This window comes from Lithobates pipiens, unplaced genomic scaffold (assembly GCF_037356315.1).
Source record: "Lithobates pipiens isolate NorthernLeopardFrog02 unplaced genomic scaffold, aLitPip1_a1.2 Scaffold_18, whole genome shotgun sequence".
Lineage (NCBI taxonomy): Eukaryota > Metazoa > Chordata > Amphibia > Anura > Ranidae > Lithobates > Lithobates pipiens.
This window is the reverse complement of record NW_027507758.1, coordinates 96,191,877-96,212,106: the sequence shown is the minus strand read 5'-3', so window position 1 is coordinate 96,212,106 and position 20,230 is coordinate 96,191,877. Positions and strand designations below refer to the sequence as shown.

At 42.1% G+C, this 20,230-nt stretch overlaps 1 protein-coding gene across 2 annotated transcripts in view; it reads left to right on the top strand.

Annotated features, from left to right (window-relative positions):
• The window catches only part of KIF16B (kinesin family member 16B), a 566,152-nt gene that overhangs the window by 347,824 nt on the left and 198,098 nt on the right, over positions 1 to 20,230 (top strand). For both annotated transcript variants that reach the window (XM_077485929.1, XM_077485928.1), the window contains exons 19-21: positions 12,298 to 13,638; positions 16,748 to 16,909; positions 17,308 to 17,416. In XM_077485929.1, coding sequence (XP_077342055.1) covers positions 12,298 to 13,638; positions 16,748 to 16,909; positions 17,308 to 17,416 — 1,612 coding nt within the window. The remainder of the gene's footprint in view (positions 1 to 12,297; positions 13,639 to 16,747; positions 16,910 to 17,307; positions 17,417 to 20,230) is intronic.

The window sequence follows — 20,230 nt, the reverse complement described above, 5'->3', positions numbered from 1 at the left end:
AGCAAACCTACAAATAACACCTGAAAGCAGATAAAAAGGAGAGAAGTTCACTTAGTCTTTGCATTGTGTGTCTGTGTGTGCCACACTAAGCATGGACAACAGAATGAGGAGAAGAGAACTGTCTTGAGAACCAAAATTGTGGAAAAATATCAACAATCTAAATTTTACAAGTCCATCTCCAGAGATCTAGATTTGCCTTTGTCTACAGTGTGCAACTTGTGAAGACGTTTGCAACCCATGGCACCGTAGCTAATCTCTCTGGGCATGGACGGAAGAGAAAAATTGATGAAAGGTTGCAACGCAGGATAGTCCGGATGGTCGATAAGGAGCCCCAAACAAGTTCCAAAGAAATTCAAGCTGTCCTGCAGGCTCAGGGAGCGTCAGTGTCAGCGCAAACTATCCATCAACATTTAAATGAAATGCAACGCTATGGCAGGAGACCCAGGAGGACCCCACTGCTGACACAGACATAAAAAAGCAAGACTACAGTTTTCCAAAATGTACTTGAGTAAGCCGAAATCGTTCTGGGAAAACCTCTAGTGGACAGATGAGACCAAGATAGAGCTTTTTGGTAAAGCACATCATTCTACTGTTTACCGAAAACGGAATGAGGCCTACAAAGAAAATAACACAGTACCTACAGTGAAATATGTTGGAGGTTCAATGATGATGTTTTGCTGCCTCTGGCACTGGGTGCCTTGAATGTGTGCAAGGCATCATGAAATCTGAGGATTACCAAAGGATTTTGGGTCGCACTGTAGAGCCCAGTGTCAGAAAGCTGGGTTTGCTTCCAAGATCTTGGGTCTTCAAGCAGGACAATGACCCCAAACATACGTAAAAAATCACCCATAAATGGATGGCAACAAAGCGCTGGAGAGTTCTAAAGTGGCCAGCAATGAGTCCACATCTAAATCCCATTGAACACCTGTGGAGAGATTGCTGTTGGGAAAAGGCGCCCTTCCAATAAGAGAGACCTGGAGCAGTTTGCAAAGGAAGAGTGGTCCAAAATTCCGGGTTTGAGGTGTAAGAAGCTTATTGATGGTTGTAGGAAGCAACTGATTTCAATTATTTTTTTTTCAAAGGGTGTGCAACCAAATATTAAGTTAAGGGTGTGAAGAATTTTTTGACCAGCCCATTTTTGTGTGACATTATGTCCAATTTGCTTTTTTTCCTCCTTTTTTTGTTTTGTTCCAATACACACAAAGGGAATAAACGTGTATAGCAAAACGTGTTACTGCAATAAATTTCTGGGGTGCCAACAATTTCGGCCATGACTGTATATAAAATGTGTCTGGAAAACCTGGGCCTTTTTGTTCTGCCAGATAAATCCATTAACAGCCTGCTGTAGCTTGTCAATAAAGGATTTGGAGATAGTGATAGGGAGGGCTCTAAACAGATATAAGAGTTTGGTAACAGGGTCATTTTGACTGCCGTGACTCTCCCCAAAATAGAAGGACCTGTTTTGAGTGTAGATTAGCATCTTGGAGAACATTCAGGGTCAAGCGAATATTGTCTGTGATAAGTCTATTTGGAATGAATCCTCATTGGTCAGAAGAGGTCAGAGTCTCAACAATGTTAGCCAGACTATCAGCCAGGGCACGGCTAAAGATTTTAAGATCATTGTTAATGAACGATATTGGTTTGTAGTTTTGTGGGAGTGAGTGGTCCTTAAGGTGTTTGGTTAGTAGGGACATGTTGGCCAGGGTAATTTCATTCGAGAAATGGTCTCCATTAAGAAATTTATTGAAGATAGTGGTTAAGCGTGGAATTAAGATGGAGGCGTAGTGTTAGTTGTAACTAGCAGTAAACCCATCATGGGAGGCTTGGGAAGGGAAGGAGGTCGGGTGGGTAAGTAGTTTGGAGTAGAAGGTTTCAAAATATTCAGGACCTCTTTAGGGTGTGAGATCATATTACCCGACGATTTGCAGAGTTTGTATAGATGGGGTGAGGTGGTGTGCAAGGTCTGATTACGTTTACGGGCTAACATGGAGGATGCTGTGTTGATATGTAGGAGAAATTTGGCTTTGGACCATTGGAGGGACTTTTTCACTTTGGCAGATAGCAGGGTATCTAACTCTAACCTCTTCTGAGCTACCATTCGTTCATGGGACATTGTCGGATTCTCTATTTGTATTTTGCATAGTTTGTCTAATTCTGTGGTTAACACACAAATTTGTTGCCAGCGTTCTTTGTTTTTCCTTGGGACTATACTAATGAGACAGCCCCTTAAAACTGCCTTATGGGCAACCCACAGAGTACTAGGGGATATGTCTGGTGTGGCATTTAAGGTGAAGTACTCTTGGATAGCAGTAGAGATTTCTTGGCGTGTAATAGGGTCCGTAAGCAGAGAATCATTTAAACGCCAAGTATAAGGCGTGTCTGACAATCCAATTATAGAAGTAGATAAAGGTTATGGTCAGACCATGGGCAGAGATGGATTACAGAGTTCATGGAGTTGACCAGAATAATGGGGAGTGCAAAAAATGTAGTCCAACCTGGCAAAAGAATTATGGGGTGCGAATAAAAGGTGTAGTCCTTTGCACCTATATTATGTGATTGCCATGCATCAGATAACTGGAAGGACTGTAGTGTTTTGGACATTGATTTGGGAAAGCTGTAGTGAGATGGGAAGAGGTGCTTCTGTCTATCTGGGGATTGGCCACAAGATTAAAATCACCTCCTACAAACATATGCGTTGAAGAGTATCATTCAAGGATTTTAAAGAAGACGGCAAAAAAGGAGTTCTGTGCTACATTGAGGGCATACACATTCGCAATTGTAAGTTCCTGTGCAGCCACTAAACCTTTAATTATAAGGAATCTGCTATCTGGGTCTTTATAGACCTGTTGCACCTCCAAGGGGAATGTGTTATGTAATAATATAGCTGCCCCTCTGCATTTTGACTGTAATGCCCTGTACACACAGTCGGACATTCCGACCACAAAATCCGTCGGATTTTTTTCTGACGGATTTTGACCGAAACTTGTCTTGCATACACACGGTCGCACAAAGTTGTCAGAAAATCCGATTGTTCAGAACAAGGTGACGTACAAAACTGATGATGGGACTACATAGAGGCCAGCAGCCAATAGCTTTCATCTCCAAATATTTTCTGAGCATGCGTGGCACTTTGTGCGTCGGAATTCTCTACACACGATCTTAAAAAGTCAGATCGGATTTTGTTGTCGGAAAATTTTAGATCCAGCTCTCAAACTTTTTCCGTCTGAAATTCCAACAGAAAAAGTCAGATGGAGCCCACACACGATTCGATTTTCCGACAACATAATCCAATCTGACTATTTCCGTCGAATTTCCGACCGTGTGTATGGGGCATAGCAGAGTATAAAAGGCTTGCTTGTATGCTCTGTGAAAGAAGGTAGGATGATTATTAGAGGCAAAATTAGTCTCCTGTAATAATATAATTTGAGCTCCCAATTTTTATAGCTGGTAAAGGCTTTTTTCTGCTTGTGTGGAGAGTTAAAGCCCTGCACATTATGTGTGAGGCCGCGTACACACGGGCGGACTGTTCGCCCAACTTTGTCCGCTGAACAGTGTTTGGGCGGACAGTCCGCTCCGTGTGTGGGCTTTCAGCGGACAGTTTCAGCGGACAGTTGGACGGACAAGGTTTTTCGGAAATTCCGAAAAACTGTCCGCTGAAACCTTGTTTGAGCGAACAGTCCGCCCGTGTGTAGGCTTGTTCGTCAAACAAAGTTGCGCGCATGCTCAGAAAGGATTTTCACGCCGAAAGCTATAATGCAGTGTATAGGACGTCGTATTTTTCGTCCCGTCGTACGTGCCGTTCACGTCATCGCGCACGGTTTCAGCAAACTGTTCGTTCGTCGTGTGTAGCCATGTCCGTCCATGCTAATTTTGAGCGGACTGTTTGCCGAAACTGTTGGACGGACAAAGTTGGGCGAACAGTCCGCGAGTGTGTACGCGGCCTAATACACGGAATTACCATTTATGTAATGAAATCAATTTAGGCTTACCTGGTGGGTATAGTGGTAATGTCAGTGCACCGCCAGAATTCTCCAACACAAGGGCAACGCCAATAAGGGGATACCTTTTAGAATATACAGTATTAAGACCATTGCAATTTATGATTTGACTGATATGCTTTGATAACTGAAAAAACGGAAACATAAACTGAGCTAGTCTAGTGTCGGGTCAGGTTGCGAAAAGCAAAAACCTGAAACAGGGAAATTAGATATGTAAGGAGCCCCTACCTCCAGGAGTCATATCCAGACTTCCAGTAGTAGTGAAGATATGAGGGCCATGGCGTGGCATAGCATTGATGTTCCACAAACTAGCCTACTAAGCTTAAAAATTACGTGTGCATGTCAAATTATTTTTAAAATATAAATCTTTATTTTATTCAACTCAAAACAAGGGAGAGAGCCACACATTACAGACATGAGTGTGATCATCAACAGAGGATAACCAACATTTAAAATAGTTTACCGTCCATGTGTTAATATACACTCCTGTATCCAGTGCCCAACTCTCACTCGGGTCACACACAACCCGGATCCGAGTTTGTTGAGAAATGTCAGTGTCTAGGTCTCTCCCTCTGCCCCCCCCCATCTCCCATATAAAGAGGAAGATCTGACTTTTGTAGCAAAAGGGGCAGGACCGGGGGGTGAGTTTTGGAACAAAGGGGGGAGGGGGAAGGAGGGGTATAAAGGAAAGAAAGAGAAGACATGGCAGCAGTCGAGGTTTACGAGTTTCATAGAAAGAGGGAGAAATGCTACGAACCCAGTAAACGTTGTCCCTCCTCGGAGTAAATAAAGGCGTTCCAAATGTCCCAGGTCTTCTTGAATCCTCCAGTTTCCTCACCTCCTCCACCTTTCACAGCCAGTGAGCAATCGCTGGGGGGAGTTCTGTTTCCATCTGAGGGGAATACACACCTTTACTGCATTGAGCAAATGCCGTAAAAGTGACTTATATGTTTTGATAGGGATCTTTAAATGGTGCAGTAGGAAGAATACGGCGTCCTCTGGGATGACATATTCAGTAAACTTCTGTGTAATACTGCGAACTTCGCCCCAGAAGTCTTTTAATGTAGGGAAGACCAGAATATATGCATCAGCGTTCCCTCATCCTCATTGCAGTGCCAACACCTACTCGAGGCGGAAGGAAAGAATTTCTGTAGTCTGGAGGTACCAGCGGGTCATCAGTTTGAAGTTTGTTTCTTGTATTCTAGTGCACAGTGAGGATTTAAGGGCAAGAGTGATAATCCATTGCTTTTGTGTCACCGAGAACGTACAGTCAAGATCTACCTCCCAGCTGGACAGACAGGGTATATGTGGTTGTTTTTTTGGAGTGATTAGTAATGAGTATGTTTGGGATAAAATATGGGCCAACTGGTCAGTTCCCGAGCAAAGGTCCTCAAATGTTTGCTGATGTACAGAATCTTGGGGGTTAGGGAGGGAATGGAGGAAATGGTGCAGTCGTATCGCTTTCCAGAAAGGGAGTTTGTAAACTCCTGTTAAGTTGGTCAGATCCGTGACGGATGGCCACTTCCCATCTATAACAAATTTGGCTGCATGATCACATTCAGATTCTCTAAGGCCAGTATATTCAGTCGAATGTATGCCTGGTTCAAATTTAGGGTTGCCGAGTATTGGGAGTAGTGGCGAGTCCTTGGACGTGAGGGCTGTCTGGAATGCTATGCGTTGGCTATGCCTCAAGGTAGTTCCCAACAGCGGATGTGATTTCACTCCCTGGGGGAAATCCTCATAACACCATAACGCACCTTTCAATGGGATGTGAGTTTGGGATTGCTCAAGTTGCACCCATAGTTTGGATAACTTGTTTCGTCTACAGTCGAGTATCCGGCCCAAGTGTGAAGGGAGATAGTATTGTCAGACATCGGGTAGCGCCAGACCATCGCAGTGTTTAGGGAGTGTCATTTGAGAGCGGGGGAACCCTGGGCTTTTTATGCGCCCATACAAATCTAGTGAAGAGGGCATGTACCTGCTTAAAAAAGGGCGGGATGGGATATGGACCGATAGGGCTTGTAAAAGGTAAAGAAATTTTGGGCAGTATGCTCATTTTAAGAAGGTTGCATCTTCCAAACCAGGAGTGGAGGCCAGTGTGCCACTTATCCAGTAGGATATGAGTCTTGGTCAATAATTGGGGGAAATTAAGGTCAAACGTCCGTAGAATATCAGAAGGCATCTTCGTACCTAGATACTTTAATGCTGTGTTTGTCCACTTAAAAGAAAATTGGCTTGTAGATCCAGTAGGGTGTGAGGGGTGACCACTACCCCCCATAGCTTCAGATTTAGAGAAGTTTATTTTTAGATGGGAGATTGCCCCGTAAACTTTAAATTCCCAAAGGAGAATTCTGGGATTTGTTAAGGAGAATAATAGGTCATCTGCATATGCAGAAATTTTGCAGTGATGGCTATCCACTTGGAGCACTGTAATGTCTGGGTTTCATCTGATGGTGCAAAGGAACGGTTCTAGTGAGAGGGTAAAAAGAAGGGTGGATAATGGGCACCCCTGTCTTGTTCCGTTTCCAATAGGGATTGCACACGAGAGCACACCATTTGCCTTTACCTGGGCTGAGGGGTTTGAGTATATACTGCTAATCCATCTCGGCATCTTATCTCCTAAGCCAATGTGCCGGAGAACGGAGAACATGTAGTTCCAGTTCACCCTAGGCCTTTTTGGCTCACAAATATACAGTGGATCCCATTGGATCTTGCTACATGAAGGAGATTAAGCACTTTAATGGTGTTATCTCTTGCCTCTCTCGTGGGTATGAACCCGACCTGGTCGAGATGTATCAGATTTTGAAGGTGATGTGCCATACTGGTGGCTATGACCTTCGAGAACAGTTTCAGGTCTGTGTTTAAAAGAGAGATGGGCCTGTAGCTGCCACATAGGTCTGGGTCTTTACCCTCCTTGTGGATCAGGGATATATGGGCTCTTAGGGTATTGCTAGGAAAATTTGTATCAGAGCCCAGAGCATTAAAAATGTCACTAGGCGTGGTCCTAGAATTTGGATGAAGCTTTTATAGTATTGGGCGGTGTGTCCTTCAGGGCCTGGGGCTTTTCCCAACTTCATAGAATTTACCGCCACCTGTAACTCCTCCAAAGATATCGGCTAGTCAAGTATTTCCTGGCTCTCTGTCGGGAGAGGCGGGATCTGGGAGTCGGAAATGTATCTGTCTATAGTTGTCTGAGTAGAAGTTGGACTCGGCAGGTTGTATAGATTGGAATAAAAGTCTCTGAATTCTTTGGAACTTTGCTTTGGGGTTGCGGCTTTCTGACTGACCGGTAGGGCCGGATATCTGGGGGATATAAGATGCTGACTCAATTTCTTTGACCGACCTGGCTAGTAATTTCCCACATTTGTTTCCCGTTTCATATGAGAGTTTGCGGCAAAATTGCAAAGCCGCCTTGGCCTTATATTGCAGCAGGTCGGTTATTTGCGTGCGCAGTACCGGTACCTCCGTTTAGAGTGTCTGCGTGGGGGCATGTTTGTCACGCTTCTAAAGAGGCTCAAGAAATTATTTTTAAGTAGACAGAAAGCAAATTAATGCAGTTAATGCCGGGGGACCTGATGAAAGTGTCTTAGAAAGAATGGAGGTATTACCTGTATAACCACCTTACCAGTTTGTAGTAGAGAGTTTTACCAAAAAAAAAAAAAGAAAAAAAGGGATGGTTGGTATGGAGCCAATAAAATATTAGGTGGTATTTTGGTGGAATGTTCAAGTGTTCTGATGTCTTTTCTGACAAGGTTCAGGTGTCATCTGGGTTGGGGGGATCCTGTCATCTGAATATTTTGGATGTTTGCCGCACCAAGTGAGATATAGTTCACAGTCTATGGTATGCTGCACAGAGGAACTTCCAAAAACGGCCATTAGGTGTAGTTCTGACATCAGGGAATGGCTAATAGTCATATTGTGAGAAGATGGCGTAGGATCCATGTTAGTGTCAATAATCAGCAAGATAAGATTCAATTGAAGTTTTGGCCAATGTCATGTCTGGTTTGTCTTCTATCACGTCTTGGGAAGGCGTGCTGCAGATAAGTGTTGGCCTAGGTGTGGAAGGTGGACGAGGAAGGGCTTCTGCTTCCAAAAGGCCCAGCTTAACTAAGAGTTCTTGCCCTCCCAAAAGTGTAGTTGCTGTGTAAGTTGTACCATTATGGAGGACTAAGAGCTTAAAGGGGAAGCCCCACCTGTAATGAATGTGTGCAGTTGCTAGCACTGTGGTAACTTCCTTCATTTTGTGACATCTATGCAGGATTGCTGGGGAGATGTATGGATGGATTTGTACAGGGGTACCATCCAGGGTGATAGTTGCAGGCAGTTCCGAATATCACCTCTTTTATAAGGAAGTCTTTCAGGCAGAGTACAATGTCTCAAGGGGGTTTATCTGGGGGGGGGGTTTGGGCAAAGAGCCCGGTGTATGCTGTCACAAGTAAGGGATTCAATTTCATGATCTGGTAACAGAGACCGGAATAACTTATGCATGGCAGGGATAAGGTCAGTGTTAGATTCAGGGACTCCTCTGATCCTGAGATTGTCGAGATCTTCGACCTGGTATTGCAATTGCGTGACAGTCGCAGCAAGGGATTCATATTCTCTGGAGAGATCATTATTGTGAGCTATACTGAGTAGATCATGCTTGGTTTCTAATTGGTCAGTACGGGCTCCTAAAGCAGCAATCTCCTGTGTCAGGGTATTTGTGCTTTTGTGTAATTCTTGCTGGAATTTGGTGGCTATTTTGCTGTAAATAGATTCCAAGCTCTTGTCTACATTCTCTTTTGTGAGGAGGGCAGTGTACTTACTGTCATGCAGTGGAACGTAGACTTCCTGTGAGATCTGTGATGGAGAGGCATGCTGAATCTCTCTTGTGTCCGCAGCAGGTAGTTTTTTTTTAATCGGCATGCACAGCGTGATACTGGAAGTGTTAGTGGAGGTGGCTGGGATGAAATTTGTAGGTTTCTGGCCCAGGAAGCAGGCTAATCGGAATGAGTAGTGTGGAGCTACTCAAACATGCAGCCAGTCCCGCGGAAGTCGCGAATGCGCCCCTCTAAATGGAGTCTTTAAACCTAACCCCCCCCCCCCCCCCATAATGAATGGAATCCTGATTGTCCCATCCAGAGCTTGGTATTCAATGGGCAGGTGTCCTATGTTGCCCTTTACAATGACTTCACAGCCAGGACTGTACTGGCACCACCAAGCAGGAAATCGTTCTGCCCACATTGCTTGTAACAGATTGCTGGGTGCTAGAACACTGTGCATTCCAGCACCCGCTGCCATACTTCTCATTGCGGGGGCTACCAGAGGACTGTAATTTGGGGACTTCTAATCTAGAAAAAAGGTTAAACAATACTCTTTTATTTAAGAAAAAAACATGAATTTAAACAAGGCTGATCTATAAAAAATTAAAACAAAAAGTAACTATCTTACCTTGATACCTACGGAAGCTTACCTGTGCCTACATGTCACAATAGATTAGCTATTTGAGACAACAGAGCATAGGATCATACTCTGCATGCACAAGATGCTTGACTTGACTAAAGTCTCCATAGCTTTCGGGTTCACTGACATTAGAGATAACATATCATCACCCAGCAGCTAATGGCATGAAATTAGCTATGCACAATGTTTAACTTGCAATTTTGTATTTTGAATATTTGCATAAAAAATACTCTACTGCTGTTTTAAAAAGTAATTTAGTTCATTTTCAAAATATTTTACAATATTTACTTATTAACTATTTACTTATCAAAAAGTAATCTTATTTTTTCTCCATTCTTAAAGAGGAAGTAAAGGCAGTTAAAAAAATAAAAAAAATAATGCAACCTGCAAGGCAAAGGCATAATGAGCTAGTATGCATAGCATACTAGCTCATTATGAATAACTTACCTGAGAACGAAGCCCCCGAAGCGGTCCTCCATCGTTATGTTCGCCTCTGCCATGTATCCCGGAGTGACTTCCGGGTCTCACTGCTCCGGCGCTGTGATTCGCCGGAGCCGCGATGATGTCACTCCCACACATGCGCACGGGGGCCGTCACGAGCGGCATATCGCCGCGGCCTGCCCAGTGCACCTGTGCGCCTCTGTCTACGGCTTTTTGTAAATATCTCCTAAACCGTATAGGTTTAGGAGATATTTCTTGGACCTACAGGTAAGCCTTAATCTAGGCTTACCTGTAGGTCAAAGTGGTTTGTAAGGGTTTACAACCACTTTAAGCAATACCATTTTGTTGCCTCATAGTGTACTGTCCATGTTACCATATGTTAAAGCTTACATGATATATTCATCACTTATTGTTGGTGTCACTTGAATTTATGAGCTGGATGTGAGAAATGAAACTGAGAAATGAGCAGTGATAGTTAGCAAATAGTATTTGGCACTGTTGTCCAGCAGGGAATTATACAGTATAGATTTTTTTTGCCAGATTTTCTATTCTTTTAACCGACAGCATACAGACGAACGGTTTTCCCGAAATTGATTCTGTCGGACAGATTTGAAACATGTTCTATTTCTTAATCCGTCTGAATTTTTGAAGAAAAAAAGTCAGATGAAGCCCACACATGATCATAATATCCAACGGAATGATTCCGTCTGACCTTTTCTGCCGGAAAGTCTGGTCGTGTGTACGCATGTATATGTAGTAGAAATGCATAAATGTTATGCATGGCCATTAAATTGGAAGAATAGTCTAACTGTAACTATTCTTAAAAATGTCATGTAATTACATAATTAACTGCCTCTGCACAGTAGAATGTCAGCTGGGACCTAATATTGCTGGAACCTAAAGAAAGATAGCTACATGTATAAGAAATCGAAAATATCTGTAGCACTTTCAAGCAGATGTGAAAAATCCTGTATTAACAATTTTTACAGGCACAGTATACCTTGCTTGGTCTCTAACATTTTTGGGCCAATTGTTGGTAGGCACAAGTGAATGAGCAGATCAGCTGTTGTTAACATAAACTAAAGCCAGAACCCCCTTCATTTATCTTAATTATGTAGGTTATGATTAAACCCCTGCCATATGTTTTCTTTTTTTTTTTTTTCGTGTTTCCATTAGTCTCCCATTTCCCTTCACTTACTTGACACATTCCCAATGGGGACACAGGCAGCAATAACAACCCGACAGGTATTTTAAACACTCATCACTGTGTTCAAATTAAATAAAAAAAATAAACATTTTTGCTTGAGATACGCTCTTTCATCCCAGAGAACCTGCTACCCTCTTTGATTCCCAACGTGTGTATTTTTAGCATTTTTTCTTTCACACTTACGATTTCCAGATGTCTTCAGGCTGGTCACATGGCAAGGTCCTTTTCCTCTGCAGATCTTTTCCTGGCAGTGAGTGGTCCTCGATCTTGCAGGTGGTGATGCTGATGGGATGATATTTATTTTTAGGTATTTGTATAGTGCTGTCATTTTATACAGCGCTTTACATATATTATACATTCACATCAGTCCCTGCCCTCAAGGAGCTTACAATCTAAGGTCCCTAACTCACATTCATATACATACACATACTAGGACCAATTTAGACAGGAGCCATTAATCTATCAACATGTTTTTGGAGTGAGTGAGGAAACCGGAGTACCCAGAGGAAACCCAACCCATGATTGGGATTCAAACCAATGGCCCTAATTCTGCTAGGTGGAAGTGCTCTCCACTTAGCCACTGTGCTGCCCCAAACCAGTGCCACTCTCTGCCATTGTGATGCCTATTAAGAGGTGAGCCCATGACTCACTGCTTTTACTGTATGTCCTCATGGGTCATGGTGCTATGTTTCATTCATCTTAGAAGACTTGAGGATAGCAATTATTACAAAGCAGAGCAGTGAAGATGATGTGATTGTTGCAAGGGGTCTTAAGAACAACAAACCAAAAAATGTGTAGGGTGATAATAGACACACGCTTATTATGGGGAGTTTAAATGCATTTCCATTTAAATGGATTTGCTGATGGGCCTCCACCCTGTGAGATATAGCTCTTTAAACCACTTTTCTGCATGTATCAATTTAAATTTTTCAAACAGAAGTTTTCTCTCATATACAAGGAGCAGTTCTTTTGAGTTGAATATCAAAATTCTGGGTCTCACTTTCACTGCTGACAGTCTTTCAGTGAATTCCAATGTTTAATGACAGTAAGTCATTACAGAGATGTATTTTGCATGTTCTATTTGGAAATATGGACTGAAATTTTAGGCCAAGCTTATTTCATAAATATATATATATTTGTATGTGTATATATCTATATATAAATATATATTTCTTTTGTATTGTTTCCTTATTTCATCTGTTATTTCAGGAAAATGATAAAGGAGATGGAAGAAAAGCAACAATCAGAAAAAGCTGAACTAGAGAAAATGCAGCAGGAAGTAGAATCTCAGCGTAAAGAAACAGAGATTGTCCAACTACATATCCGTAAACAAGAAGAAAGCCTAAAGAGGAGAAGTTTGGACATTGAAACCAGACTAAAAGACCTATTGGCCGAAAAGGAAAAATTTGAAGAAGAAAGAATGCGAGAACAGCATGAGATAGAACAGCAAAAAAAAAAGCAAAAAGAAGAGTGTTTTGTGAAGGTCCAGCAAGAACTTCAGAGGCTTCAAGAGCTGCATAGTACAGAAAAAGCAGAGAAAATAGAAATCTTTAAAGAACTGGAAAAACTTAAAAAAGAAAAGGATGAACATTACATGAAACTAGAGATGGAGAAGAGAAGGCTGGAGGAACAAGAGAGAGAACAGTTGAAGATTGTATTTCGCCTTGAAGAGCAACTTCGAGAAAAACAGGAGATGATCCAGCTTCTAAAGCAGGGGGATTTCTTGAGATTAGAAGAAGAAATCAGAGTTCTTGAAGATGTCAGAGAAGATTTTCTACGTGCTAAAGAGTTAAGATCAGAAGGTGAAGAAGATCTAGATGAGGTTGAGAAAGCAACAAATAAGTATACACAGTTTAAGAAAATGCAGGTAGAGCAATTGTCTAGTTTGGTGGAAGATTTAAATCAACAAAAAGATTTCTTAGAGAGGGAAATATTTGCTGATCAAGACATCCTTAGTAGATTTAATCTCTTGAATGTTGATAATAAGCAAGAACATGATTGCTCTCTGACAACCCCAATAACAGAAGATGGGGACACAATAAAACAAACGGAATACCAACTGCACTGTAAAGAGCGGCAACTTGGGTACATAAAGCACAGCCAATTGCCTGCATTGCTGGATGAAAAGCAGAGAGCATCTGAGATTCTGGACAGTGGTCTGCTAGGGTTAGACAAAACGTTGTATCAGATTGAGAAAGAGATTGAAGAAAAGGCTGATCAGCTTGCACAATTTCGAGCCAGTAGTGACCAACTACAGCACCTGCAGGAAACATTTGAGTTTACTGCAAACATTGCTCGCCAAGAAGAGAAAGTTAGGAAAAAGGAGAAAGAGATACTAGAATCGAGGGAAAAGCAGCAAAGAGAAGCCTTGGAGCAAGCAGTTGCTAAACTGGAACGCAGGCATTCCGCTCTCCAGAGACATTCCACAATAGATGTTGATATAGAAGAGCAAAAGCGTACACTTGCGGCAATGGATAGCAGCCAGGCACAGGCTGGTCTTCAAGCAAGCTTAGAAGCCGAACAGAAAGCTTTGGAGCAAGACAGAGAGCGGTAAGCATAAGTATCAGTATTTTTTTATAGGCATTTATTTGAGAGCGAAGAGATTTTTCAGTTCACAGTGAATGGGTGGTTATGAGTTCTGGATATATAAGTTCTAAAAATCATTTTGAAAGTCTTCCAAATTCAAACTTATGAAAGTACAACATTCTGGGCTTCCCAAAATAAAAAAAATAAAAACCGTTAATGAAAAATGGTATAAACAATTTAAACTGTGATAATTAAATACTTAGTACTTTTGCTTAGGGCAATCATTTAAAGTAAGATAATCAGAGGACTAAAATTTTTCTGGCAATTTTAGATTTTTTTTATAAATGTATTTAAATGAATATAATTGCGTTAATGCATGATTATCATAATATAAAATAAACCCAGACCATGAGAATGCTGTAAGCTGCCACTGACTTTCTGAAAATGTTAAAGTATAACTAAACTTTTTTTTTTTTAGTTTTGCATATAGTTCAGAGGTATTAGAATGCTTGTATATTTTTCATTCCTCATAACAGCGCCTCTGTTATGGGGATGCACCCTCTCTTATTTGTCAGTTTACCTTTATCATTATCATTAAAAGTAAAAGAAAATCACACATTTTTTGTTGTCCCCAGAAAAGTAATAGAGGGGAAATCTTCCAATTGGAGCACTAGTCCTGGTGACCTGAGGGTCCCCAAGGAATTCCCTTAATTTGCAGGGATTTCCTCTTGCTTCCTGTTTTGGCTTTGGGACAGGAAGTGAAGAGAAATCTCCCCAATGGGACACATATGGGAGAAAAAAAAAAATGAATCAAAGAGTTATAACCCTCCCTTGCTCTATCCAAAATGTAAAAAAAACATTTTACCTATAGTTCTACTTTAACCGCTTAAGGACCTGCCGCCGCAGTTGTACTACGCCAATGTGGCTGCTTCCCGAGAATCACCATCATTGTACGTCAGCTCGTACAATTGCCAGTGGGAGAGCCAATCAGCGCATGGGGTGAGTTTCCACCTTTACAACCATTTTAAGCATGATTATCCTAAAATAAAGGAAGCCTGAGGTGTGAAAAATCTGTTGCCCACCGTTGCTGATTTTCTGAAAATGCTAGATAGGTGTCTTTGTCCAGCTTCAGTGCTATGCAAGGTTTGTCTAAAAATTTAGCGAATGATCTGACATCTCAACGGCAAGATGAGCCAGGTGCGCGCATGCACATGGCTATCCAGAGACACATTGAGAAGCAACGTCTAGTGTGGAGTATGCATGACCATCAGGGTAAACCTGCTGTGAGCAGTCAACTGTAGTCAGTGTGAGAGGTAGGGTTACAGTGCAATGGAGCAAAACGAGGGAACATCAAGTTTTGCTACAAATTGGGGCAAAATGGTGACGAAGACGCATGAAATGTTGGTGCAAGTTTACAAGGCGGAAGCTGTGAGCAGAAAATATGTTTTCGACTGGTACAAACGCTTTTTATGGTGGTAAAAAAACGACTGAGGATGAGCCACATTTGGTTTCGGCTGTCGACGAGCAAAACCCCAGACGTGATCGAGCGAGTGCGACAAATGCTACCACAAGATTGGCGACTGACTCTACAGTTGATTGCAGAGGAATTGAGCACCATTCCACTAAGATTTGGGTACGCGGAAGATTTGTTTCGAGGTTTGAACCACACAATCTGAAAGACGAACAGGAAGCAAAATGGATGGAAACCTCTTGAGATTTCATTATCATGTGTGACCAGGATCCATCCTTTCTGCGAACCATCGTCACAGGGGATAAGACCTATGTGCCAGTTCTTGGTACATTACGGCACACCTGTTCTTGACCATCCACCATACTCCCCTGGTCTGGTGCCTGCGGACTTCTTTCCATTTTCCTGCCGGAAGAACGCCATGAAAGGCACAACTTTTGCGGACGTGGCAGCAATCCAAAAATGTGTGATGGTGGTTCTGCAATCAAGTCTTAAAGAGACCTTTGCTAACAGTTTCCAGAAGCTTTATGAACATTGCCAAAAGTGTGTTGTAAAGGATGGAGATTATGTTGAAGGCCAATAAAGGTAATCTGTTTGTATCTTCTGTTTTGTTTTATTTTCTGATACCATTCACCAAACTTTTTATTCCTTATGGTAAAACCTTCCTTATGGTAAAATCTTTTAAACTGATGTAGTTTTGCTTAACCACTTCCCGCCTGGCCTATAGCAGAATGACAGCTGGGCCGGTGCTTCAGTAATCCTGACCAGACGTCATATGATTTATTTTGGGTTAACAGCTGATGTAGTGCAGCGATTGGTGGTGGGCGTGTCAGTCTGACACACCACAACACCGATCTCGGTAAAGAGCCTCTGACTGAGGCTCTTTACTATGTGATCAGCTGTGTCCAATCACAGCTGATCATGGTGTAAACCGGAAAAGACATTTACCGGCTTTTCCCCACTCGTGTCTGACAGACACAAGTAGAGGAGATCCTATCTGTTGCTCTCCTGACGGGGGGGGGGGGGGGGGGGTCTGCGCAGCCCCCCTGCGGATGCCCACCCAGGACCACCAGGGATGCCGCCAGGCCCACCATGGATGCTGTTAATGGATGACCACCAGGGATGCCAGTCAGTGCCCAGACATGATGCCCGTCAGTGCCCAGACATGCCAATCAGTGCCCATCAGTAATGCCTGTCAGTGCCATCAGTGATGCCTATTAGTGCTGTCCATCAGTGCCACCTATCATTGCCCATAAGTGCCCATCAGTGCCGCCTATCAATGCAAATTTTGTTTGGGTACAGTGTAGCATGGCCGCACAGTTGTCATTTAAAAAGTGACTGCGCTGAAAATTGGCCTGGGCAGGAAAAGGGGGGGGGGGGGGTGCCTGGTACTAAAGTGGTTAAATGCCATCTTGCATTTTATTCCAAGAGGTTTCTTTGTTTGGGTTTCTTCAGAAAGGAACTGCGCATTGCTCTAACCCTTAGCAGGGTGAAGTTATCTCTGGAAAGTGATCTGATTTCAGTAAGTGCGGCTTGCTTGCTATGTGTATTTTTTGTGTTTTGCGCACTGCTGTTGTGATTATAAACCTGACTGTGTCTTAGAAATTGTTGTCCCCACCTAACTCTTTTATGCAGACTCTGATGACTCTTGTGAATTACATGCAGGTTAGCTCATGAAATCCAACAGCTAAAGCAGAAGATACACGTGACTACTGATCCACTTTCAAAAAGCTTTTCAGGAGCCCAAGAAGAAAAGCCTCCCCATGCCACTTCTCCAGCAAGCCCGGTGAAGTCTCAGCCACATTTCCTTCAGCTGACTGATGACAGGTATATAATCATGTTTAAATCCTCAGCTAAGTAAGCACGGTACAACACGGGCACAGCTATAATAACTACACATTGTGGTCCAATGCTTTTATCGTTTTAGGGAAGCGTATTGTTATTCTGGCTTGTACCGTCACATAAAATATTACTGTAGTAAAAAATGTAATTTTCACTGCTTTTAGCGTATTTATGTGATTATACCTAAATTGCCTGGTGCATAGTGCAGTAAGTGGATACTGCTGACAAATATCCCTTTCTGATTATGTTAGCTTTTTTTATGTGCAATATAAGGGGCGTAAATTGCTGGGCTTAAGTGTATACAAAATCCTGTTTGGCCCTTATAGCAAGAGAAGTGCAATTTACTTTCAGACTGTCTGTTTAACATATTAATGCTTTTCCAGAATACACGCATATATTGAAGAAGAAGTACAGCGGCGGTTGCAAAATATTAATTTGCCTTCTGAAGACCTCAGTGGCTTGAGTCTGTCTTATTCTTCTGAAATTGGAAAGGTAGCATATTTACTCTGCATTTACTTTGTGTGTTGAATAAAAAAATATTTTTTACACACACACACACACACACACACACACACACACACACACACACACACACACACACACACACACACACACACACACACACACACACACACACACACACACACACACACACACACACACACACACACACACACACACACACACACACACACACACAGTTTTTCTCAAAAGTGAGTAATCCCTTCACGTGTTTGTAAATATTTTATTATATATTTTCATGTGACAACGCTGAAGAGATGACACCTTTCTACAATGTAAAGTAGTGAGTGTACAGCTTGTATAACAGTGTCAATTTGCTGCCCCCTCAAAATAACTCAATACACAGCCATTAATGTCCAAATCGCTGGAAACAAAAGTGAGTACACCCCTAAGTGAAAATGCCCAAATTGGGCCCAATTAGCCATTTTCCCTCCCCGGTGTCATGTGACTCGTTATTGTTACAATGTCCCAGGAGTGAATGGGAAGCAGGTGTGTTAAATTTGGTGTTAGCCCTCTCACTCTTTCATACTGGTCACTGGAAGTTCAACATGGAACCTCATGGCAAAGAACTCTCTGTGGATCTGAAAAAGAGAATTGTTGCTCAACATAAAGATGGCCTAGGCTATAAGAAGATTGGCAAGATCCTGAAACTGAGCTTCAGCACGGTGACCAAGACCATACAGCGGTTTAACAGAACAGGTTCCACTCAGAAAAGGCCTTGCCATGGTCGAGGAAAGAAGTTGAGTGCATGTGCTCAGTATCATATCCAGAGGTTGTCTTTGGGAAATAGACATATGAGTGCTGCCAGCATTGCTGCAGAGGTTGAAGGGGTGGGAGTCAGCCTGTCAGTGCTCAGACCATATGCCGCACACTGCATCAAATTGGTCTGCATGACTGTCATCCCAGAAGGAAGTGTCTTCTAAAGATGATGCACAAGAAAACCCACAGTTTGCTGAAGACAAGTACACTAAGGACAGGGATTACTGGAACGTCCTGTGGTCTGATGAGACCAACTTATTTGGTTCAGATGCTGTCAAGCATGTGTGGTGTCAACCAGATGAGGAGTACAAAGACAAGTGTGTCCTGCCTACAGTCAAGCATGGTTGTTGGAGTGTCATGGTCTGGGGCTATATGAGTGCTGCAAGCACTGGGGAGCTACAGTTCATTGAGGGAACCATGAATGCCAACATGTACTGTGAAATACTGAAGCAGAGCATGATCCCTTTCCTTTGGAGACTGGGCCACAGGGCAAGATTCCAACATAACAACCCCGAACACACCTCCAAGACGACCACTGCCTTGCTAAAGAAACTGAGGGTAAAGGCGATGAACTGGCCGAGCATGTCTCCAGCCCTAAACCCTATTGAGAATCTGTGGGGTCTCCTGAACTGGAAGATGGAGAAGTGCAAGGTCTCTAACATCCACCAGCTCTGTGATGTCGTCATGGAGGAGTGGAAGAGGACTCCATTAGCAACCTGTGAAGCTCTGGTGGACTCCATGCCCAAGAAGGTTAAGGCATTGCTGGAAAATAATGGTGGCCACACAAAATATTGACACTTTGGGCCCAATTTGGACATTTTCACTTAGGGGTGTAATCACTTTTGTTACCAGAGGTTTAGACATTAATGGCTGTGTGTTGAGTTATTTTGAAGGGACACTGTTATACAAGCTGTACACTCACTACTTTTCATTGTAGCAAATTGTCATTTCTTCAGTGTTGTCACATGAAAAGATATAACAAAATATATACAAAAATGTCAGGGGTGTACTCACTTTTGTGAGATACTATACATGTATGTATATATATATATATATATATATATATATATATATATATATATATATATATATATATATATATATATATATATATATATATATATGTATGTATGATGTATGTGTGTGTCTATATATATATATATATATATATATATATATATATATATATATATATATATATATATATACAGAAGATACAGATATACAGTATCGCATACATGGTCAATGGTTGTATGATTTTTGAGAGTGTTTGCTGGGTTACAGCAAAGTTAAACATCGAGTTGACAACTTTCCAGGAGTATCATAATAATGTTTGAAATATCCTTATGCATGCCATTCATTTTTTGTGGCAAGACTAAATGTGTGCTTATAATTATTTGTTACATACCGTAGATACGATAGATAGAAATGTCCTCAAGATCATTTATTTTACTAAATGAAGAGGGGAAAAGGTGTATGGGAAATAGGGTTTAGTAGGTATAATGGTGGTTTGTAACTTGTGAGTAGTATAGGTAAACTTGAATAAGTCACGATGGGGAGGAACTAGTAACCAAACAACAAGAGGGCAGTTAGAGGAAGAGGAAGAAAGGAGTATGTGTATGGGGGATGAGAAGGCAAGGGTTCACTGGGAACTCAGGTGGCCATACTAGAGTGGTCTGAGGGACGTGGGGATGGGAAGCGGTAATTTGAAAGGGGTGGGCAGTTGTATGAAAAGAGGGGAAAAGGAGAAAGCAGAATGTGGGCTGGAAAGAAATGTGTGATAAGGGACATAGAGTAGCATCAAGATGTAAGATTATCCAAGCATTATCACTTCCATTGTTTCCCGTATTCTTCAGAGGTAGTGTATTTGATCCAATAGAACCCTCTATTTCTGAATTTTAACTCTGTGTCCTTCTAGGGTATTTGAATGTCCACAATTAAAGTTTTCTTAATAAATGTTTTGTGATAGCACACCTTACATGCTTTGGAAAATGCTGACTGCTTTCCTTTTCTATTCCAAAGCAA